This window comes from Sciurus vulgaris, assembly GCF_902686455.1.
Source record: "Sciurus vulgaris genome assembly, chromosome: 15".
NCBI lineage: Eukaryota > Metazoa > Chordata > Mammalia > Rodentia > Sciuridae > Sciurus > Sciurus vulgaris.
This window is the reverse complement of record NC_136476.1, coordinates 72,486,856-72,511,294: the sequence shown is the minus strand read 5'-3', so window position 1 is coordinate 72,511,294 and position 24,439 is coordinate 72,486,856. Positions and strand designations below refer to the sequence as shown.

Sequence of the window (24,439 nt, the reverse complement as noted above, 5' to 3'; positions counted from 1 at the left end):
ACTTCATAAATGCTCTCCACAGGCCTTAGGATGAAGCTTCAATTCCAAGCAGCCCTGACACCCCTCGTGGCTCATTCCTCTTGTCTTTTACTTTATTACTTATTGGTCTTCTTTTTTTTTTTTTTTTAATGTCCTTTGATTCTCTATCTCTGTCCCTTTCTTCTCCTTTAATATGCTCTTCCGATCTACTCCCTGTTCTGTCCCCAGCTTTGCTATCACTTCCACGGAAACACCTCCCAACCCTGCTGAGCGCTCCCCTGATTCAGCACTGCCTGCACTGCATCAAAAGTGTGCGTGAAAAGATCTCTCACCCTTGTGTCCAGAGGACACAGTGGGTATCTCGCCCCTTGCTCCGGAGACAAAGATGAGGAAGACACAGATGAATGGGCCCCATTCTCCTGGCTCAGAGGCAGTGGCCGTCAAGGGATGCACACATCTTGTGACTCTCACTGGCATTTCAGGGTTTCCTGGGTATAACGCGTGGTTTGTGACAAAACCATAAATTGAGCAACATTTCTTGTCCTACAATCTACAATTATCCTATTTGGTTTTTTTTTCTCCCATATTCCAACAATAATTCGGCATCCATTCCAAAATCTAAGAGATTTGTTTCACACGCAGAGATTAGAACTCTAAATACTTCTGTCTCTTCTATATTTCCATACATTGTACATATTTTAGAAGATTCTCTGGAGAGAACGATGCTCAGCCTGAAAGAATGTGGGCCTGAGGTTGGAGATCTTGGTGGCAGAGCAGAAACCGTGGGGCAGTGTTGGGGGCTTTAGAGATGGGGAGCTCCCACTTCCTGGGTGATCCTGAGCAGCATACCACACGTGAAAACCAGAAGACATCAGCTCTTCCAACGAGTCTCATGCATCAGTCACAGAAGTGGGCAGGAGCTGCCTTGTCCTATACCTGGGCTCCCTTCAGGGACACAGGGACCTACATCCTGCTTCCTGGTTCTGTCTCTTCCAGGGGTAAACCCCAAAGCAAGAAACGCTGCTCTCTGAGCCTTAGCATCCTAATCTGTAATGTGACAACATTACATGATTTTGTGGAGGCAAAAATTATTATGGACACAACAAAGAATTTATAAGAGCAACTCAAAGTAAAGTGGCAAAGGTCTAATGTGCCCATGATTGGGTGAATGGGATATAAAGTCAGAAAATCAATTACAAAGAAAGAAAAGGTGACTGGGTCTCACCTGTACGATCAACCTGAATATCTCATAGTAACACTGTAGATAGATTTTCTTTATTTTAACCCTAAAACCACTGTCTTGGAAATGGTTAGTCTAAGTCTTTCCATCAAAGGATTAACCAAATAAACTGGTTGGTTGACTGAGTCTTATATTCCCTAGGAGAGTAAATCCCAGACAGTCTTAGAATTTCCATGTTCTCTTCGGGTCTTTAAAGGAGGAAGGTGCCTGTTTGGAGAGAAGGAAGTAGGCTTTGGTATAAAGGTCAGGGGCGAGAGCAGAAGGAAGCAGTATCTACATTGCACTTTGGCAGCCTTTGGTGCAAAGCATCAGAGAAACGTGACGGGTGGAGACAAACGAAGAACAGGACAAGATCTCTGCAAGCGCTTAAACCAAACCCTTCATAAGCTTCCCAGAAGAGAGAGAACGTTATTCTTTCAGTTCATTTCCATTTTTGTTCTGTCTCAGGAACTTCTTGATTCCAGCTGGGCTCAGAAGGTACATGGCCAAAATATTCAAAGAATGCCTCTTATTATAGGATGTTCAGCCCAATTTGCACAACCAGAAAGTTTTGATACTTCTGATAATGTTTGGACATGAGACTCGATGTTCAGACTCAGATTTACTCTAACCAAATTTGGGAATCTTGTGTGAGGAGATTGGACAAGAACAACGGGAAATCATTAGAAGTGACAAGTTTACACAAAATCAAAACTGACGTCTTCATTAGTGTGTAGAACCATGTAACACAAGGGGTGTTGCCTGTTTATAAGGGTCACAAGAGCCGGCAGACTTACTCTGATAAGGCTGTACTCTGGACAGAGTTCTCACCCCTGTGTCTTGCAGGGTGAGTCAGAGTCTGGGTCTTACACTCTTTGGTTCCCTTCACAGGTCCTAGCAAGAGGTAGCCTCACACCTGATAAACACCTGTGTTTATCATTTTTACAGCATCAGAGAAAGACAGACAGCAGGACACACTGGAGTGTAAAGAAGAAGGGAAGAACTGTGGTCATTTCATCCTTCCTCAAGTGAAAGGAGTGTCCAGTGAATACCAGGCCTTCATAGCACAGGTCACTGGGCTGGGAGCAGGAGCAGCCTGGATTGGAAGGTGCTGGCATTGTCTGATTCCAGCCCCTCCGGAGGGGCCTCACAGTGACACCAGCACTGAGCTGTATTCACCTGACACTGTTGGTTCCCTAGGAATCCGGTTGTTTTCAGCTTTCAGATGTGACCTCACGCTCCTGAGCTCCTGCTGTCATCTTCCATGAGCTGCTTCCAACTCTAGACTCTCGACGTCAGGCCTGTGGGACTCCCCGGGGAAACCACTGTGCTGCTCAGGTTCTCCAGGGTAGACAAGAATTCTCACCTTGGAGAACGGCAAGGGGGTCGGCTGTCAGGTCTGTGTGAGCGTCCCGCACAGTGGTTGGTGGCCTCAGTAACTGCGAGCTCCTTTTCCCTGGCCTCCTCTGTACCCAAGCTCCGATGGAGTCTATTCATATATGAATTTGTGGGGCGTGTGTGTGTGTGTGTGTGTGTGTGTTAGAGAGAAAAGAGGAGAGTATGGGAGCAGGCAGAGGCACACGGTATACTTTTCCATCTTATTCTTAAGCCCAACTTCCAAGAGCTTCCCGGCTCCTCCCCTCACGCCATCGGCATCTTCGCTGGAGACCCTGACAGGGTGAAAATTAGGTACCAGTCCCCACTAATCACTGCACAAGATGATGAAGGGCACAGTCTACTTCCTCCTGCCTCTCTGCTGTCAGAGGGAGCTGTCTCCACATCAGGAATAGCCTTCACCCTGAATTAAGCAGGCTCTGGTGTCTATGTGTGAACACGTGTGCACGCATGTTAGTGCACGTACATGTGTGTGTGTTGGTGGGTTGGGGTGGGAATGATTCTAAGCACTTGCCTTCACAGTAGGAATGCAGGGGACTTTTGTTCTGCACCCTCCGGGCCAGCCTCTGCTTGGCCCTGCACCCAGCCTGTGCACAGATCCCCTCCCTGACCCTGTATTCTCCAGTGAACTGATCTCATTATGGCAAATTTAGTTACAGCTGAAGTCTCCTTGTAACAAAGATTATGTCCAAGCCCAGAGTAATGGAACCTAGTCGATTTCATTAAAATAAAATTGGTTACAATGAATAATTCAATAGGATGATTTTGTTTCCTCATCTCCTCTTTGTAGATCGAAGAGCTAGTATTTATAATGATTTTTTAAAATTGGATTTTTGTTTAGGAAGAGATAATCACCCATAATTCCTGACAGCCCTCTCCTTACAAGATTGGAATAATTGCCCCATGAAGCCTCTTTTCAAATGCTAAGACTGGAAAATTCTCTCCTTTGCTCACATTAGTGGCAATAACCTTGGGTGGTTTAAACACAGCTGCTACCTTAACCCCGTTCAGAGGAGGTTCTGAGCGCATTGATGATTCTCTTGTTTGAGTGATGGTTTTTAAACATCTCTGGGAACTGGATGCTGGTGCTGAAATTGGAATTCCCATGCATTCTATGTGATAGAGAGGTGATACCAAGCATCTTCTCTCAGAGTTGTCCATTTGCGTGTAGTAATGCATGTGTGTGTGTCTACAGTCAAGGAAATAGACATTTCCCCATCACCTAGCCATATCTAGACTCTGTGCTGGAAAGTCAAAGCAGAAAGATGAATGAAGCTCGAACCTACTCTTAAAGAACCGAGAGCCTAATGGAACAGCCAGGTGGGCAAGCAGAATGGGTGTGAGCATGTAGGTGAGCTCATCAAGTGGAGAGGGGAACTCTGGTCCTTTGTCATTCACCAGGCTGGCAATGCACATGAGCGGCATCAGGGAACACCAGGTTCCCATTCCTGTCCACTCTCCAAAGGGCATCCAGAAATAAAAGCAAATGAAGAAATAGAAGGATCTAATAAAGTTGACTTAAGCAGAAAGACAAGGAACTGCTCAAATAAAGGTGAAAATCAAATAAATGAGGTGGTCTTATCTTGTACTAGTGATTCTTCTGTGGGGCCCAGCAGGTTGTATTTCTCATTCTTCTAGAAGCCAGGCCTTCCCCCACTGAACTGGAGTCAAGGAAGCAAAATCAGAGAGGACTGTCTGGGAGTCATGGCTCATCTGCAAGAGCCGGAGGCAGGCTGGCTCAGAAATAGCCACTGGGCTGAGTGGTCAGAAGCACTGAGTTGTGTCTCTGGGAAATGGGAGTCTCAGAAGAAGGCAGGTGCTTGCTCAGCAGGATAATTGGAAAGGGTGCTCTGGGGATAGCACAGCCATCCCTAGAATCACACTAGCTTTGGTGGCTCCAAAACTCTTGCTCCCTCAACTAAGCTCCCAGTCCCCTGGGGGAGAACCATGGTACATAAAGGGTGCATTTTAGAATTGAAGAAAGAGTCTGAGCTTCTTACAATCAGGAAGGTCCTTGATGATCATAAAGCTCTCTATTTCAAAGATGGGGAAAAATGGGGCCCAGAGAGATGGGGAGACTAGCCCAAGGTCACACAGCCAACTCATAGTAGATTAATCACTGATTCAGGAAGCATACAATTTGGCATTCTTCACGAACTCCTCAAAATGAATTTTTCCTTACCTCACTGAATTCCTGTGGAGTATCCAAAATGGAATTCTTTCCCAAATATGAATTATAGTAGGAACATGGAAGGTCAGTCATTATCCCTATTGGATTGGTATTTCCTCCCTTGACCATTGCATTTCTAGTCCTTTACAAATGGTAATGGCATTACATTTAGCTAAAGATATGCCCAAGTGGTTATGTCCAAGGACACTGCATTTGAGATGAGCCACTGTGAGTGTCATTCAGAGTAGAGATCAGAGCATTTGCAGGAACTGCCAGACATGGCTGGAATCTTACCTGGGATGCTGCTGGCTGTCCAATGACAACCCAGCCCGGGCACTGTTGGTCTTGATGAGACACTGAAGCATTGGATGCCCACTGATCCAGGAACCCCTGAGGTGTGTAGACGCCACAGTCTTTAATGCTAGTTTTTTGTTCAAACTCTTCACATACCCCATCCCCATCATGGAAATAGCACCGGCTGGGTTCATCTGCAGGACATGGACAGAGAAGGGGAAAGAATAGATCAAAATTGGTTCTTCTGCCTCAGTTATCAGCAGCAGCTGTGGGATTCAACCACCAAAACCATGTCCTGCCAAGCCCATCATCCTTAGTCACAATGGAATATTCCTCAGCCTTCAGGGAGAAAAAAAGGAAATTCCGCCTTGTGCAACAACATGGATGAACCATGTCAGTCACAGCAGCACACGTACTACATGCTTCCACTTTTCATGGGACGTTAAGTAGTGAAACTCACAGAAGCAGAAAGAAGAACGATAAGGCCATGGTCTGGAGAAGGTGGAGTTGGGAGGAGCTGTTCATGGATAGGGGCTTCAGTGGTGCAAGATGAAAAAGCGCTAGCACCACATTGACCATGAACACCATTACATTAAACTATGTTAAGAAAGCAGATCCCGTGTTTCGTCGTACACACAAAAAGTCCGCAGATTCCACCCTCATTACCACCCAGTAAACCCCACAAACACCTCCTGAGAAAGGTATATATTTTAAGACTCTTTCAATCTTTCCAATGAGGAAACTGAGCTCCTGCATGGCTTTAATAATTTGCCCAAGGGTCATGGAGTATGATAATGCCAGACCTAGGACTCAGGCATTCACTTTCCAAGCTCTGGATGCATCATCTGACACCACAGAACTTCATAGTTGCAAATTGGCACTTATTTAACTCCAAAGAGGATTTCAGTTTTGCATAAAGAATGAACTGGCTTCCATCCCAGCACTGATACTAAATTGCTCTGTTATGTTAGATGAGTCTCTTTCCTGTTCTGGTCTCAGTCATCAAAAGAGAAGCAGGTTAGAATACTGGGAAACCAAGAGCCCTTTCTGTCTAAAGCCTCTAAGGACTTGTCAGATACCTTTGGAGCTTCTGTGAAAGACCAAGAGAATTCTCAAGCTCCTGTGCAATTCTAACCACAGCAAAGGTGTCTTCTTGGTATAGTTTAAAGCTGCCTCTGGCTACAATACTTCTCACTTAGCTGCAAGGACAAGAATCACAGAAGCACAGAGCTAGCAGCAGGATGCCTTCTGAGCAGGTATGAACTATGCATGCTTCCTGGTATTTCAATATAAGACTATTACAATGAGAAATGTGGCTGTGAGCATCTGAAAGCAATCACTCAGGTACCTTTTAATAATTCTGATGTCAGAAAAAATAAATAAAAAATACCCTCCTGGGTGGGGGTTATTTTGTAAAGACCTTGACCCCAATGTGCTTGCTGCCATTGGGCTTACATGCTGCAGCTCCTCTGAAAGATTCTAAATGGTAGTCCCTACCCAGTATCATAGGGTTGCCATGCATTGACAGTGATAGCAGTGCTATTGAAGACCCACATCCAAGTGACAGGCCATATCCTGGAAAATCTGCATATCCCAGGGAAATCAAAACGTAAGGTCACCCAAAGGATATTGCTTGATCTGGGTCCTCCTTCCCCCATTTACTCCAAAATAACAGAGTGGGGCTCTGGAGAGGGCACTGAATTAAAGGCCAGAAACCTGGGTTGATTTCTGTCCCTTTCATTTGCTATGCAACTCTGCCTGACCAGCTTTGCTTCTGGACCTCAGGTTCCCCATGTATAATGTGGATATGACAGTCCCTGCCAGGGTAACCATAGAACTTGCACAGGAAATGAACATACATGTGTTTTGTACCTTCTAAATAATTATACAGAAAAAAAAAATACCCTTCTTCTAAGGGGTTGAGTTTTTCCTAAGTGAGCGAATTAAATCAACTTGTGAAATCAGTACTCCCTTGAAACATAGTCAAATAACATTCTCCCAACTAGAAAGAGGCTGGGTCAAGGAGAAATAAGACTTGAATTTCTACGATGCTGACTATTTGAAAAAGGAGTCATTGAATTCAGAGGCAGCAGAATGTTGAGCCTCTTCCAAGCTCCAAAATCCCTTGTTTATTTCTGCAAACAGTTTACATAGTGAAATACCATCAAAAGAGCCAGAATAAATCAATTCATTATAATACAATTATTTAAACATGGGTCAGAGCCAGACGAGAACTGCAGTGTCCAGTAGCATGCCTGGCAGAGCAAGCCTGTAAAGAACACAGGCACAGCACTTCTCAGGAGCTCCGACCTCTTGGCGACTGAGGCCAACTCAGATACAACCAAATTTAGGGCCAATCCAAGAATGGTCAGCCATAAATCCAGATTTTTCTCTCTAAAACCCAAAAAAGGGGATTGCAAAGAGCAAGGATTTTTGACATTGGGCAAAGCTAAATTCAAATGTGACCTCTGCCACACATGAGCTGTGTAGGACTTAAAATAACTGGATCTCTCTGAATTTCCCTTTCCTCATTAGTGATGATAATAATAAGGACATGATACCATTTACTCATGTGATTGCAGTAATTATGTAAGTCAACACGCACCACATCAGCTCTCTTACCCATTTTATCTGACAGAAAACTGAGAGCTACAGGAACTAGGGCCCTGCTCCTAGACTAGAGAAAACGGCTACCGGAGCTAGAAGCAGGAGCCTGGTGTTTCACTCCTCAAAAGAGAGACCCTCCCTGCACACAGTATCTACAGTGTTGGAACACAACCTACTAGGGACAAGATCCTGGGGGCACCTGACTTTTGGTACCACTTTTCTCCTCCCTCTAATAGAAGACAAATAGGGTGGGAAGATATAAGATTATATGAAATCTATTCTTTTCGATAACTTCAGTCAGTTCCTTAGAAGATCACTCTCAGCGGCCAAAAATGGGACTGGAGGTGAATTATCATGAAAGTGGATTTCTTCCTGATTATTTTGAAGACCACAATACATCTGTCTGCTTGGAATTGGCAGAAGCTCAGAATGAAGGGAGGTGGACAGAGACGTTGGTAGGTAAGCAGGTACGTAGGTAGGTAGATGGGCAGATGGATGATGGATGGAGAGGTAGACAGAATCGGAATCAAAAGAGAAAGAAGAGATAGCATAAAAACAGAAGGGACAGAGAGGAGCGAGAGACTGACAGGGTGGGGGAATGGCTGGTTTCTTCAGGTTTCTGCTGACAAAGCTGTTCTGCATCCCTTTAAAAAAAAAATAACATCCTCGGACTCTGCAGTTCAGTTTCTCTTGCTACTAGTGTCCCGAGGGCCCTTCAGCTCCATCTGCCAGTCCTCCTCTGGGGAATGCTCTCTCCCTTTCTACTCCCTCTGCCCCAAGCACTGAAGAGAACAGGGTAAGGAATGGAATACAAATGCATGGCCCGGAAAAACAAAGACAGCAACAACCACACAGTAAAACAAAACTAGCCTTCTTGTTTTCATCACATCAGTTTACTTGGTGCTCCCTGAATACTTTATGCTTAGCGCTGAGCAGGTTGCTGTGAAGAGCTGGAAGTCAGTACCAAGGTCAACTAGTCACCCTGCCTTCCATGCAGTAGCTAGGCGGCATTCATAATAATATATTCCACTGGGAGAGGTATTGTGAAGACTGCACACATGTACACACACAAACGTCTGGTAAGAGACTTTCAACAAATATTTGCTGAATGAATGAATAGCTACACTTTAGCATCTCTGATGCACACCTCCTGTGCAAGTATAGTTTAGACTGTACCTTTTGGAAATGTTTTTTAGACTTTGTCTTAAGAGTGCAGGAGAAGGAGCTCCCCATAGGGGCTGGATTACACTGAGCAGTCTGATCTTTCCATCTTGCCCCATCTTCCTTTAGCATGAGGACTTAAATTCTTCACTTCAGATCCTTCCCCATACAGGAGGAGACACATTTAAAAATCTGCTCTACCAAGCTAGGACACTTGATTGGGGGCGGGGGGTGGCATTAGCCTCTGTCTTCCCCAGTTGGGTGTTCATATGCCCGAGACTTTCTTTTCCTGTTTTTGGAAGAAATGAGCTCAGCTAAAGAGCCCAAGGCAGTTGGACTTTCTCTAAAGTGGACAGACACAGATGATGTAACCCCTCATTGACTTAATTTTCAGTTTTCATCTGTCTGGAGCATCAAGATGAAATGATATGAATGAAATGATATGCCTGCATTCCTAAGGCATATCCAAAGGCCACAATCTGAGATAGACAGAGATTGTTAAATTTTTTGGAAAGTTTGGAGAGCCACATTTAAGGGAAATGAGACAAGTTAATCTTAAAGAATAAGCAGAGACTAAGGTTAGAGTTATAGTGTTCTTATCCCTGAAGTCAGAAAACTTGGATTCAAACTACTGACCTATCCTGACTTATTGGTTAATCTCAGACATGACATTTCACATTCCCATATCTCAGTTTCCCCATCTATGAAATGGAAATAAAATTACCTTTTAGACTTCTTCATTAAGATGCTGGGTATTATCAACTAGTATAATAGACCAAGAGATATGAAAATGAAAATGGTCTTCAAGGCACAAGTTCTAGTCTTAACAACGATACTGGGATGAGGTAGGAGATGAAGGAGGTTTTCTTAATCAGAGATTCCCCTTTCATTTACCCAGCCCTAGATCCTAAGGAATCTTAGGATCAAAATGATCAAAGAGGGTGCATGGACTATTTTCCATACAAATGGCGAAGACACAAGTAAGCAAGCAAAGAAGAGAAACAATAGCAACCTAAAGAAAATAACATATTTACTGAAACTATTTCAACATGATTGGGAGACTAATGAACTTAGATGAGAAACTTTGTTAGCATATGGCATCCTCAAAATCCCTCAGGATGCATGGAAGAGCTAAAGAGCTCATACCTGGAAGAGAAAGGAGAAACTTAGATTCCTCAGGCCTTCTCAGGACAAGATCTTAGGTATGGATTTCCCAGGGGGATTTGCCTTCACAATGGCTCTCACCAGTTTTAGGCCTTGACAAGACATAATCACAAGTTATTGGTCACTGAAAAATTAATGTGAGCCAATGTGTTTGTCAAAAGTCTAACATAATGAGCACTGTTTAGGACAGTGGTAGAGTTTTGGGTATTTTGGCTCTAAGTCTTCTGCCTAAAATAAAAAAGCTACCATGCTCCTTCTTTACATATAATCCTCGGAGAGATCCTTACCACTTACTGGAGAAGATAATTTTTCCTTAGCTTGGCCTGAGATTCTCCACAAACCATTCCTCGTTCTCCAGTTTTCTAAATGAGCCATTCCACTTCATTCTGCACGACCGCACAAGGGTTGTCTTCCTCTGTCTGAAATGTATTTCCGGTTTCTTCCCTCTGCTAACTCCCAGTGGTTCTTTAAGCTTCAGCTCATGTCTCTTTGGCATGTCTTTCTGTCCTTCATCCCCTTTCCCTGACTCCCACCCCAGCAAGGTTAAGTGTCCTTCCTCTGTGTTTCCACATTTTCCCGTATTTCTTCATCAGGGCCTCTCACTGTCTGTGGAGCAGTCTGCCCTAAAAGGCAAGGATGATTTCTGGGAAGAAAATTGTTGAGTCTTTCATACCAATGCAATGGTTAAGGAATGTATGAGTGGATGAATGACAAGTGAAAGCCAACAAATGTTTTATACTTAATTTTGTTTATTATCAGATTATGCATAGTCTAATATAGTAAGTACTTGCTAGTGCAATTACTGGCCATACAAGATCATACTGGAAACCAGAATTTTTCCAAATTGAGGCAGCTTCTTAAGTGGAAGGAAATAATTTGCCTAAAAGGTTTACTAGTTTCATCACAAAATTTCTCTAAAGCTTGGGATTGCAGTTGTTCTGAAACAAATCCCCAAGGTATTGCCACTTAAAGATTTCCATGATGCCCTTCTGAGATTAAGAGTCAAGTAATTCATTTGCCATCATTTCAGCAATGAATGAGCCATAGATAAGAGGTCCAAAGCTTCATGGAGATTTTAGGAGTGAAAACTGTTATCATCCCCAGCTAAAATAGCTTCTATCCCTTAAAGGAAAACTGAAGAGGCTATCAATTCATTTAATCAATATTTACCAACCACTTCTTGCTGTCTGTGCTGGTGTGGGGAATACATGGATGAATCATGTCGGGCCTCTCCTCTCCAAAGAGAATTAATATGGCTTGGGAAAATGGGGGATGTTTTCTTGAGAAAATGGTTTAGGGGAAACTTCTAGAGGATGGAAATTATTTGAGCATATAGAGCAAGTATAAGCCTGGACCAATATTTGATTCAGGGAGTACAGTGGATTCTGAGACTAATGAATTGAAAAGCTGATCTGAGGCCAGATTAAAGAAGGATTTTAATACTATGTTAAGGAATTTGACTTTTATCCCTTAGCATTGGAAAGACTTAAAGGTTTGTTTCTTTCTCCCCTCCAAAGCTGGAGAGCCATGTTGTAACCATGTTTTTTTTGTACTCTAAGAGGCACTAAAGTACAAGACTTAAATTCATTTAGCAGCTCTGCCATTTGCTATTTATTGAGTTGAAGCAAACTGTTGAGAATTTTTAAACCTGTGTTTCCTTATCTGAATAATGTTTGAAGGATCGAATGCTGATTAATGCCCATATTGCTGAATAAAGTGGTTATATAGCAATCAAAAAAATATCTACATAGTTGTTTCTGTGTGCAAGTACTATGACAAACTATGGGCACAGAGTAGTAAACAAGACATGCAGGACTCTTCCTCCATGAACTTATGGTAGTAAGTGCATATGGGTACTTGGTACATGACTGATGGCCAATGTCTGATCTATGATGATGATCTTGGAACTGAAAGAGCCAAGAAAGAAATGATCTCATTTTACTGATAGGAAGGCTGAGGTTCATAAGGTTGAAGTAATTAGCTGGATCTTTTAGAGAAAGTTTTCATTAGACACAAAACTAGAAGGCCAGCTATGAAACTTGTAATACGATGCCCTTTCTACTACACCATTCCCATATTTTAGTATTTAATTCTGGGAAAGAAATAGTTTGTACCCTTAAGCAAGTTTCAATATTACTTTTGGGAATCTCCAATTTCACTTTTCATAGTGTGTGTACTGGTAGGAACTAAAGAGTCTGAGAAATTATTGGAGTTCCCAAGCTTCAAATCCCTTGAGGAAAACAAACTACCTGCAAACAGGGAGGTGAGAATTTTCAGTCATAGAGATGAACTTGACTTAGGGCTGAAGGAGGAAGCAAATAATTTGAAGGCACTCTGTGAAATAGGCTATCTTCCCAAGGATGGGCAGATTCATCTGAGTTTCTAAACTTCTTGTTCATAAAGATGGATCAGCTTTTGAGAAATTAGCATCTGTTTCTATTTTCAGCAGAGGGATCAGTGATTGGCATTATGATATTCTCTTTCAGTCCAATGATTACTATTTTATTCTTTTTTTTAAAGACCAGAAAAATAGTAATTTTAAGTTCAGCTGTTTGTTTAGGGATGGATCCAACTACAACAAGCTACACGCCATATAATAATTCATCCAAACAACAACAGAAAGACCCAAAAAAAAAAAAAAAAAAAAAAAAAAGAAATGCACAATCTCTGTATCCAAATAATAGCTTCTTGGAACAAGGAGAATCATAATACCTTAACCCCCAAATGGTTTACAAAGTGGAAGACTAGGTGGAGGCTGGGGAGGGCTATCTTGGCAGATGCTTCTGTTGGAAAAGAAATATCTCAACTTCATATTGCCCTTCTGTCAAAGGCTTCATGTCCAACCCATGACTCTGCCCACATTCAATTCTATTCAAAGCAGGGTTTGTTCTTCACCTCTTAAACCAGATCAGCTTACTCACAGAACAAGAGGCAGGGTGGCAAAGGGCTCCTAAAGAACCATGAATTTGCTAACAAGCTTCACATGTCGATTAGGTCTACCGAATCCGAGGAGCTTAAGTTGGTTTCTGGTTCCTTCACGGGCTGGCCACACACCAACATGGGGAAGAAATTCCTGCCTGTGTTTCACTGCGGCAGCCAGGTATCATCTAACAGACTAAAAGCACTGGAAAACAAGAGTCCCTGTGCGTAGTCTCAGAGGACCACTCTGCCTCAGCATCTAGACCTGTCACGGACAGCACCCACCCCGCAGCATGACCTTCCTCCACCGAGTCATCCCTCAGGATGCTCTGATAGCTGACTTTAGGTCTTCCAGACTTCACACCCTTCTAGAATCACAGTCTATGAGTGATTAATAAAAAATGTAAGCTTTAAGTTTGAAATACTTGACTCCTACATGTGTGTAGTACTGGGTATTAAGCCCAGGGCCTGGAATGTGCTAAGCAAGCACTGTACCACTGAGCTATACCCCCAGCCCTTTTCAGTTTGTCAGTACAGGGTCTTAACAAGACCCAGACTGGCTTTGAACTTGGGATCCTCCTGCCTCAGGTTCCCAGGTAGCTAGGATTATAGCTGTGGACCACTGCATCCTGTTACAAAATGTAACACCTAGTTTTCAAGTCCTTTCACAAAATCTAGCTCCAACTGTCCTGTCTATGCTTGGTTCCAACCTCACATCCACCCTCAAATGAATATAGTTCTTTCACAGAGCTCATACCTCAGAGCATCTGCCCTTGTGTCCTTCTCCTGAAAGGCTGGTCTCCATCTTCTAGCCTCCCATCATTAACTTTCATTCTAGCATCTTCTCTCAATGATGCCTCACCTGCCATTCTATTGCATCTCTCTGTGACCAGCACAAACCAACTGCTTCATTATTCTCTCCCTCCGAGCCATCAAAACTGGTTACAAATTATCTAAAAAATTTAAAATTCCATCTCACCCCAATTAGAATTGCAATTGTCAAGAATACAAGCAACAATATGTGTTGGCGAGGATGTGAGGAAAAATGTACACTCATACATTGCTGGTGGGGTTGCAAATTAGAGCAGCCACTCTGGAAAGCAGTATGGAGATTCCTTAGAAAACTTGGAATGGAGCCACCATTTGACCCAGCTATCCCACTCCTTGGCCTATACCCAAAGGACTTAAAATCAGCATACTACAGAGATGCAGCCACATCGATATTCATAGCTGCTTAATTCACAATAGCCAGATTGTGGAACCAAACTAGATGTCCTTCAATTGATGAATGGATAAAATAAAGAAACTGTGATACACACACACACACACACACACACACACACACACACACACAATGGAATATTACTCAGCCATAAAGAATAATAAAATTATTGCATTTGCAGGCAAGTGGATGAAATTGGAGAATATCATGCTAAGTGAGATAAGCCAATCTCAAAAAACCAAAAGACGAATGATCTTGGTGATAAGCCGATGATGATACATAACAGGGGGTGGGAGGGAGGCAAGAATGGAGGAAGGAGGGACTGTATAGAGGGAAAAGAGGGGTGGGAGGGGTGGGGGGAAGGAAAAAATAACAGAATGAATCAAACACCTTTACCCTATGTAAATGTATGATTACACAAATGGTATGCCTCTACTTCATGTACAACCAGAGAAACATTTGTTTACAATAAAAAAAAAATAAAAAAACAAAAAGCAATATTTGAACAGTTCAAGGTTTTTCAATTAAAAAAGCAAAACCTCCTTTCATTCCATGTCTCCTTAATACTATTCCTCCTATCTCCCATTTCTTTTGGATTTATAGTAAAATTTTATTAAGAGTCACCAAAACTTACATTACACAGTTTCTCTTCTAAAATTTATTTTTCATTTCTCTCCATTCTGGCTTCTATACACACCACTACACCAAAATCATCCTTACTAAGGTCACTGCTGACCTCAGTGTTGCTAGAACTAATCATAACATCCTTGGACTGACTTGGAGCTTGTAAAATACTTGAAATGCACTTGCTCTGTCTCTCAGATTCCACAACACCATACATCCTAGTCCCTTCTGGCACCTTCTATATAGATTCATTTTGTCTAGTACTTCTCAAACTTTATGCTAAATGCAAAAAAAAAAAAAAGTGTTATATATTTATTATTGTTCCCTGCCCCCTTATAAGACTTCATAGAAAAACATTTCAAATTGCATACTTTTTCTGTAGGATCAAGAAAACTCCCTGACCATAATATGTGATTTATACCTAAGAATAAATGATTATTTATACTCATGTATTTTGGAGACTGACTCCAGTGTTGTATATGTTTATATCCCTAATACTTAGTATGGTGTCAATCTTATATAAGATATTTACTAAATGAGAAAAGTTTCTTTTGGAGTTTTAGGGTCTCCACTATAGATTGTATTAAAGATGTCTTAAATCTGATTTGAACCTGTTTTAGCAGACTGTACTATATAAAGACTTTTATGAATATATTAATTTGAATGAGGTCATAACACAAATCCCAGTACGTATGAAGGATAAAAATTTAATTCCATATCAACTACCCCATAATATTTTTTTTTTTGGTGTGACATTGTGACTTACCATTTGCCCTAATATTGTTTTGCTTTCTATTTTAAATGAATTTGCAATGGACTAACTAGACAGAGAAGGGGGTATATAGTAGACTGAAATTTAATGAAGAGATCTGACAGTTGCTGAATTAGAACTCAAAGATGCAGTTAAATCACCTTGAACTTAGTATATTTAGTTGAATTGTCTGAAAAGACTGTAAGCAAAGATAGCAACTCTAATAAACTGTAATATATCAATCAGGTCAGAATACTCAAAACCCTAAATGATTTCCAACTGGTTGTCTTTTGGGTTTCAAGGATATCATATGAAGTGGAAGAGGGGGTAGAATTCACAGCCATATAAATCACACAGTGCCATGGAGCATGCAGGCAGGCTAAGAACAAATCAGAGGAAGTGATACCTAGGACCCAAAGACCTTTAAAAGTATGAACAGGAAATGACAATGTGAAGTCTGTCTTGGAGAATATAAGCTAATAAATGGGGAAAATAATCCCAAATATTGATGTTCAAGAAGTATGCAAAAATGGCCCAAGACAGAGTGATAAGAGAGTATATTATAAATGGAGTGTCAGTGGCTGAATGTGATCTCATCTTCATACAAAAGAGAAGGTGGGCAGGAGCAGAGGAGGGAGGAAGGAAGAGAGAGAGAGAGGGAAGGTGGACAGCATCTCGGTATTCCAGGCTGGTGAGGAGTAGTCAGGAGAGCTGGAGCCTGGACAGCTGCCCGCTCCTCCACCTTGTGGCCCTGGGCAGGTCACTGCCCTCTCTGGGTTGCCCCTTCTCTAGAAGAGTCAAACGCAGCAGCTCTGTGATGCTCTCCAATCCTATCAGTCTAAAATGTCTTTGGCTCTTAATTTCCCCCCTTTCATCATTAAGCCAGCTTTTTAGTCTGAAAATGGGGAAACATGATTAGCAAAGTGAAGACTGAGAAGCCTGTGGGTGGCAAGCCCATTCTGGACGATACGGACGGGAACCATCATGAAAACCAGGCAGAATCAGGGACCATAAATCAAAATGTGAACCTTAACTGTCACTAACTCCCTCTCCGGTAAGTCACTAACTCACTTTTTGCCTATTAAGAAAATAATATTACTTTGCTTAGCCATTTTGGAAAGTGATTGCCTCGATCTGGAAAAGTAGCACTGTGGAAAATATTGAACCATGTCAAAAACTATGCACAGGATTGTTTCACATTTCATTTTTGCAGACATAACTGAAAACTCATCTCCCAAATCATTACGAACTTTTCTAAACCATTGTTTAAGCTTCACTGCAAACATTACCTGTTCAATGAGGGTTTTTCTAAACACAACACCTCCACTCCAGTCTTTTTCTACACCACCATTCTATTGTATTCCCTTCAAAGTATTATCTTGCTTCTTTGAATGCTTACTTGATCATTCAGTTTTATCTAATACAGAATGTCACCTCCACACGAGCAGACCACAGATTGTTTTGTTCACTGTTAAATTGAGATTCCAGAACATGGAAGACAACTGGCGAATACTTGCTGAATGAATGAAGGTTTAGCACTGCAAGTTTCTAGAAATCATCTAGTCCACGTGCTTCCTTTTGCAAATGTGGCAACTGAGATGTGAAAAGGTTAAATAACTCACTCTATGCATCCCAATTAATTGTTGGAGGCTGAGGGTTCTGACTGGCTGCATATTCACGGTCAAACAGAATGTGCTCTGTGAGAAATGTATGTATGTGAACATAAAGAAAAATAATGCATGCAAATGAAAGTCAGCATACACATGTGTGAGTGTCTATTCTTCAATCCAGTAAAACATGCAGCCCGTCATTCTCCCTTCCGATAATGAAAGCAGAGGGGAAGGAGGAAGGAGAAGGAAGGGACTAGAAAATTGGTCTTAAATTTAAAGAGTTAACATGGAACTTTTGAAGAGATAAATCAAACGATTGCCCTTTTTGATCAGAGATGATAAGGGTCATCATGACTTCACATTCAAAAAATGTTCCAAGAAACAGTGGTTACTCCGAGGTCAGTTTCCACCAACTGGAGGAGGGGTTTGTCCAAACAAAACCTGACATTGCAGACTGCCTTATAGGCTGTAAATTCTAGAACAAGAGTCAGGGAAGTCCTGTCTTGTCCTAGATGAGCGTCCCATTGTGGGCCCTGGACAGGTACCATCCACTAAGAAATGCTTGTAAAGTTATGGAGATGCCCAACCTGGAAAAGAGAAGGCTCAGCGAGGACACAGTTGAAGCTCTTCTTTCAAACTCGGTTGGTCTGAAAATATAATTGGTGGTTTGAGATGATACCTGGTCACTCACTTAACATTTTCTAACACAGGCTTAATGCCCATTGACAATGTGTAGTCTTGCCTTTACTGCTTTTGTGGCCTCTCTCTTCTTTTCTGAGGCATCCAGGCTAAGATCCAGGCTGCCAGAAATGTAGCTGCTTCCTGAGTTTACCATGTGCCCTCTCATCTCCCCATCTTTGCATCTTTCCTTCAAATTCCCAGTTGTCCCCATTCTTTGTATTCCTAGATTAACCAGACACTCCTAAATCTCAGGCGTTCCACTCCCAGAAAAACCAGTTGCCCTTCCTATGTTTTCCTATAACATCATCCATATCTCCAGTTAAAATTGCATTTCGTCTATTTTCTAAATGAATAACTGGATGACTTGCTACAAAGTAGACACTGTATTACATGTTTCAAATACATAGGTCCCATCACCCTAGAAAAACAACGCATGATGGATGCTATCATCATTCCCGTTTTACTCACAAGGGAACTGAGGTTCAAAGAGGATACATGGTTGCCTAATGGTTCACCAGTGGCAGAATCAAGAATCAAGTCCAGGTGAGCTTGATTCCAATGTCTCCACTTCTCTGTCATTCAGGTTGGCCAGATCCTCTCTTTTGTATGGGTAGAGACACTGAGGAAGATCTAAGAGGGGCTGACTGGATTCTCTTTGCGACTCCTTGCATTTTGCCCTCTTCTGAGCCTCAGGTCTCATGGAACTGTGGTCACATCCGGGTTCCCCACTAGTTAGCTGGATGGCCTGCACGCTTCTGCACTGTGTCCCAATTCCCTTTTCAGCAAAATGGTGACATCATGTCTGTCGTCCCAGGTGTTAGGGCACCACATGAGAAGCTGTGTAGATAGAAAGCACCTAGCCCCGCATCTAGCATTTAAAAAAAATAATAGCTAAGAGATCAGGGACCTCCCTTTCCCTAAAGGAAATAATCCATCTCTGCCACCTTGTGCCACAGTTAAACTGCTTGGGCTCAATAACTTATGTTTTGGTTAAACGTTTTTAATTTTTTTAAAGTGGAATCCGAGTTTTTGTTGGCAAGTGATTGAACATGCTGGGCCCAGCCTGCGGCCCACAGTCCATTAGGGAATTTACGAGGCGAGATGGGGACCTTCAGCTCAAGTACTCCCTTCAGACACAGTACTTACAAAGCCATCAATTTCCTTAACAAAGAGCATTGGCTTAAATGCCCCTTAAAGCAGTGTTATTTACACAGTTATCCACTTCCTTTTGAATTCTCTGCCTGGGGGGGCACGCCTGCAGTTCCTCCTTGCTACTAGTTAATTAGGTTTCCTCCCCAAAAAGGAAGCCGGCCTCCAAAGTGCTTCAGTATTCACAAAGCAGCTCAATTTAGGGTTATCAGAGTTCTGTGGGGTTAACCTAAATAACCGCCCCAAGATCACTGATTCTACCCGCTCCTTCTTCTACAGTCCTCAGTTGTTTTGGACCACTGTCAGTGTAGAGAGAGAGAAGGACAGATACCTCCTGAGCCAGAATGTTCTTTACGTGAAGGTAAAATAAGGTCAAAAGGGCATTTGTGGCACATATAGATATAGTACCTTTCAGCTCTGAGACACATCCACGTAGTGACGCTGCCACTGTGTGAATGAGGAAACTCTAAAGTAGCTCCAGCATCTGTGTGGCAGAGTTAGGATCTGGACACAAGCAACCCAGCTCCAGCAACACCACCACCCTGAGAGAGTCACCTGAACCAGTGTCTTGCCCCAGAGGACAACCAGATGGCAAGTCTCAATTCCAACCAAGTCTGTCTGAGTCGAAAGACAAACTCACTATACTCCACTGCCTGGAAAATAAAACTGTCTTGTAGAAATATATTTACTGAACTACAAATTATGTGCCTTGTCCTGAACTGTCCTGGGGAATCCAGTAAAGTAAGGCTGGTCTCAGCACCCCAGAACTCAGCTTCTAGCGAGAGGCGGGTATGTAAGTTACACATGCACAGTGTTGTGCTCTGAGGTACCAGATGCTGTGGGGGAACAGAGGAGGGAACCTCACACCTTGTCCCAGCCTAATCTTTCCCTGCCTTGAGGTTTCCCTTAGGGGGTAGCCCCTGGCCTCTGTCTCTCAGAGGAGCAGTGGGTGATAGGGCACATTTCAGGCAGGGGGACTCTGAAAGGAGGCCAGAAATAAGGTAGGAGGTATAAACTGCAAGATGTCAGAGCAAAAATGGCGAATGACTGGATCAGTGCATGCAGACCCAGAAGTCCATAGTAAGAAATTCGGATTTAAATCAAGGCTTTCAAATGGAGAGTGACAAATGGTGTTTTCCTCTCAGTAATTGGTTCTCACTCTGTCGGAGGACAGATTGGAGCAAGGACAGATGGGGGAACCCTGAACCTGTTAGACCCTTGGCAGGGGTCTAGGCAAGCACTGAAGCGGGTCTCGGGGAGATCAATAACAGTAGAGACAGAAGAACAAGATCAACTTGGGGGAAAATGGTAAGTTTTCAAAGTGCGATTGGAAGCAAGGTAATGACCGAGAGGGAAGAGCTGAGGTTGCTTCCTGCACCTCTGGTTTAAATGTATGGTTGGCTGTGGCACCACCAGTGGAGAGGGAGAAAAAAGCTGCAGCAGGTCCAAGAAGCAAGATGGCAAGTTTCCAGGTGGGTTGAATGTGAGTGACAATGGGCATCCAGGTAGAGCAACGAATACAAGTCCTCAGGACAAGAGAAAGGCTCAGGCAGAGGACAGAGATGAATCGGAATCTCCAGTTTTGAGTGGCGGGCGCTGGGAGAGAACACAGCATAAGGAGTCACCCGTTACTGGACTCTGAAGCGTGCTGATAAAGCTTGGGCAAAAGAAGAAGGTCTGTGTCGGGGTGATCGGAAAACCGGAAGAGGATGACTTAACTTCAGAGATGCCCGGGTTTCTGAATTTCCAGAAAGGACCAAATAAGCCTAGGTCAAATGTACTTTCATATGTTTGCTTAATCATGCTCTTTATTAGAATTCCCTTGAATGATGATTCTCAAATTTCTGCTTAATTTCTTCAAGGGCAGGGTACTCTTTACTTGTAAGAACTGGATTATGATTTTCAAAAACCATAAAAATTAATATTTATCCATCACTTGCCCAAGGACAAGAACTCTTCCAAGCACTGCAAACACAGTATGCTCAGTGTGTAGTATAGACCTGGCACATAAAGGGGCCCTCCATCAATAAGGTATGAATACATGTGATGGATAGGTTCCTAAGTGAATGAAAGAAAAGAAACTCCATGAGAGAAGGAATAGTGCTCTTGTTTTCCAGATGGAAAGATATTTAGGGGCAAAAGCTCAGCGTAGAGGCCCCGTGCTTCCGGGTCAGGTCCATTGGCTTTTCCTTCCACCCTATCCATTTAGGAATTCTCTTGGCAAAAGGCAGAAAGACAAATGGAAAAGCTGAGGGATTTAAGACGCTCCTGCAGCCCTTTCTTTGGTAATGAGGCTGAACCTAAGTTATGTGCGTGGTTTGGACTCAGCTCCAGCCAGGGCCTTCACAGCCCTGCCAACGGTGGTTGATAGTTTAATTTAAACTTATGGATAATTCGGGCAGCGTTTCTGACTGGTGTTGAAAGCTAAAATCACTCTGATTTCTCTTCAGGTCTGTTTGCCAAGAGTACTTTGTTGGCCCTTGAAGAGCGTCCCACTCAAGGAGGTTGATCATTTAAAAACACTGCTCATAGCATGTCATGCTTTTGCCCAGAAACCACGGCCTGCTGCAGGACCAGCGCCCCACCCAGGCCTCTTGTGATTTCCCTGCAGTAGCCTTCTTTAAGGACTAGTCCACTTGCTGTCCCCTTCCAAGAACCCTGACCCAGGTGGACCTTCCTGAGGCACAGTGCAGTTCCTAGTCCTATCTGGGTCCAGCTGTCTAGGAGTCTTCCACAGGCTCGCCAATCACCCCTCACCCCCAGCAGGGACTAGCCACAGCTCCTTGGGGCCTCCCACACCAATTCCTCCATATCTTCAACGACCACCCTCTTCTGAAACCTTCTAGTGAAGGTCTTCTGCTCTTTCCTGTACGGTGCAGAGCTTTGTATGCAGCAGGTGCTTAATACTGACAAATATTTGTGTCACATACACTTCCAGCTCTTTACAGGACCAATGCAGTTGCTGCCTGCAAGGCAGAGAGGGCAGCCACGTGTGGGGCTTCAGAGCAGAGCAGCAAGACATCAGCCTGTGGGATTTTATCTTTCTGTCCAGCAAATTAAAATGGAAAGCACTGTCCCTTAATAATTATTATAATTTCAGATTTGTTTTATGTGAATATTTTTTGGTCCTAAATCCGGATCAGCCAAGGTGTTGGGTTTCTCCCTCTGTTAAGCATTTAATGATCTGTAAACAAACACTCCCCATAGCGTTTCTTGTTTCTTAAAGAAACCTAGGGATCTTTTTTTTTTTTTTTTTGGGCCTAGGGATCCTTTTGTTCTGTGAAGATTTCTTTGGCTTCCTGCATTGTTATCCTTTCTCCTTATCTGTTTGCAGTTAGGTCCTTCAGCTCTCGAGAGTACACTTTTATTAGATGACCCTAATGATGGCGACTAGCATAAATTAGTTAAGCCTGAGGGCTTAGGAGCCAGACTTCCAGGGCGAGATCCCTTACTGGGACATGGGAACCTTAGGTAAATTCACCTCTCTGTGCCTTGATTTCCTCATCAAGAAAGCCTGGGTTATGTTAAAACTATTTCGTAGGATCCATGTGCTCAATCAGAGTTAATAAAGAAAAATCACTGAATTAATTAATTTAAGGCAATCTAATTAATAACCAACCAGCTATTTGTAGTTACTATCATCTGGGATGATGAGGTGGAAAAGGGTTGGGACTATGCACAATCACCCACCACTGGTTCTGAAGGTCTGGTATTTTGAAGGAGAGCATCTGGCTACTCTAGCTAGGCTCTGGGCAGATCTGGGTTCAGATTTCAGCTCTACCATTTATTAATCACTGGCTCCAAACAAGCCCCTTCATCTCCCCGAGTCTGTTTCTCCTTGTATAAAATGGGAGTAAGGCCCTCATCTTCCCATGTCCTTGTGAGGATCAGGAGAGAGAGTTAAGTGGCATGTATGGCAGCCAGCCTGGCACAGGGGATGGTTCCCAGCTCAAACAATATTTTTTAATGGAGGCCACTCCTCCAAAGTCACCTACACATCTGGGGGCTCCATTATGGCTCTGGACAGTGCGCATCATAATGCCTGGCCTCAAGACTTTCTCCATATACCTCCTTCCCCAGGCAGGGTCCCCGCGGCTGCCTGGGCTTTTTGGAAGGTAAGCTGCTGGGCTCTTCTGGCCACCGCGTCCAGCCTCAGTATCATGTGCTTCTGTGTATCAGATGATGGTTGGTTTGAGCTGGGTGCTAAGGACATGGATGGGTGATATTTTTTTCTTCAGGGGCAAAGGACACATGTGAAAATGGGAATGTGGAGAGTCAATGAAATCATAGCCTTGCTGGTATCAACCCAGGAGGGAGAGGGTCCAAGTGACAGCCTCGTGTCCCACTCATCCCCTTCTTCCCCTCCCTTTCGTCCACCTTAATCAGGCTACTGGGCTGTTCTCACCCTTCTATGCCAGCAGGTAGCACCTTTTCTGTACAGGGCCAGAGAGTGGTTATTTTGGTTTTGTGGGCCATACAAAGTCTCTGTTGGCAGTACACAGCCCCTCCACTGTAGTGGCAAAATGTTAACAAAAGAGCACAGTTGTGTTTTAATAAAATTTTATCTGCCAAAACAGGCAGCGGAGGATGGACTTTGCTGAGCCCTGGTCTGGGCAAGTATTTATAAGCCTGCTGTATACAGAGCAGGGTACAGGGTGTAGAAGCACAGGTACAAGCCACCCTCTCCTCCCCCTGCAGGAAGGAGCAGCCCCACCACAGTCCTCAAGAGCTGCAGGATGGGAGCCTGCCCGGCCACATCCTCAGCTCTCCCACCTTCACGGCTGACCCTCTCTTCCCGCTTCAAAAGCTCTTCCCTGCCTTGAGGGGTGAGTAGTCTGAGTTTGTAATCCCTGCTCTGTCACCAGCTCCCCATCTCTAGAATGTGTCCACTTCCTATTGGGTCTCAGCCGAGAAGTCTTCAGGGAGGCCTTCTGGACACTGGAGGTAAAGGAGGCCCTTAGCGTACACGCTTCCAGGTATCCCCACTGCGGGGCATTTTCAACAAGGACATTTAAATCATTGTCTTTATCATTTTCCCGAGCTCCTGGCCTTCCTTGCTCGCTGCTGCTTCCCTTGACACTAGCACAGAGCTTGGCACACAGCAGGCACACAGCAGGCACAATGTACATGAATAGACTGAATGAATGTCAAGTGTGCACCATCTTGGGCCTGGGTCTGCCTGCACTTGTTTAGAGCAAGCGGCTGACTTTCTTTGCAGGTTCACGCAGTGAGGTTTTCACACAATCCTGACTGCCCATCCATCATTTTATTTTAAGCACATTACTTCTCTGTCCAAAAAAAAAAAAAAAAAAAAAAAGAGGATACAATTAGGTCTATATCCCTCACTTGCTTAATATTTCAATCTCCCCCAGGGAACTCCCTTCAAGTGGAGATCACAGCTCATGAATATTAAATGTCTTTTCCAACCCAACGTGGACTCCAAGAAAGAGCAGAGAGCCAGGAGTTGGGAAAAGGCCCAGACACCCAGCCCTGC

General features: G+C 43.4%; 1 protein-coding gene across 1 annotated transcript in view; it reads right to left on the bottom strand.

Moving 5' to 3' along the window:
• Nucleotides 1-24,439, bottom strand: part of PAPPA (pappalysin 1) — a gene marked incomplete at its 5' end in the record, with an annotated part of 230,832 nt that overhangs the window by 86,041 nt on the left and 120,352 nt on the right. Inside the window, one exon of the mRNA XM_079113401.1 lies at nt 5,058-5,251. Within this exon, the coding sequence (XP_078969527.1) occupies nt 5,058-5,251 (194 nt within the window). The remainder of the gene's footprint in view (nt 1-5,057; nt 5,252-24,439) is intronic.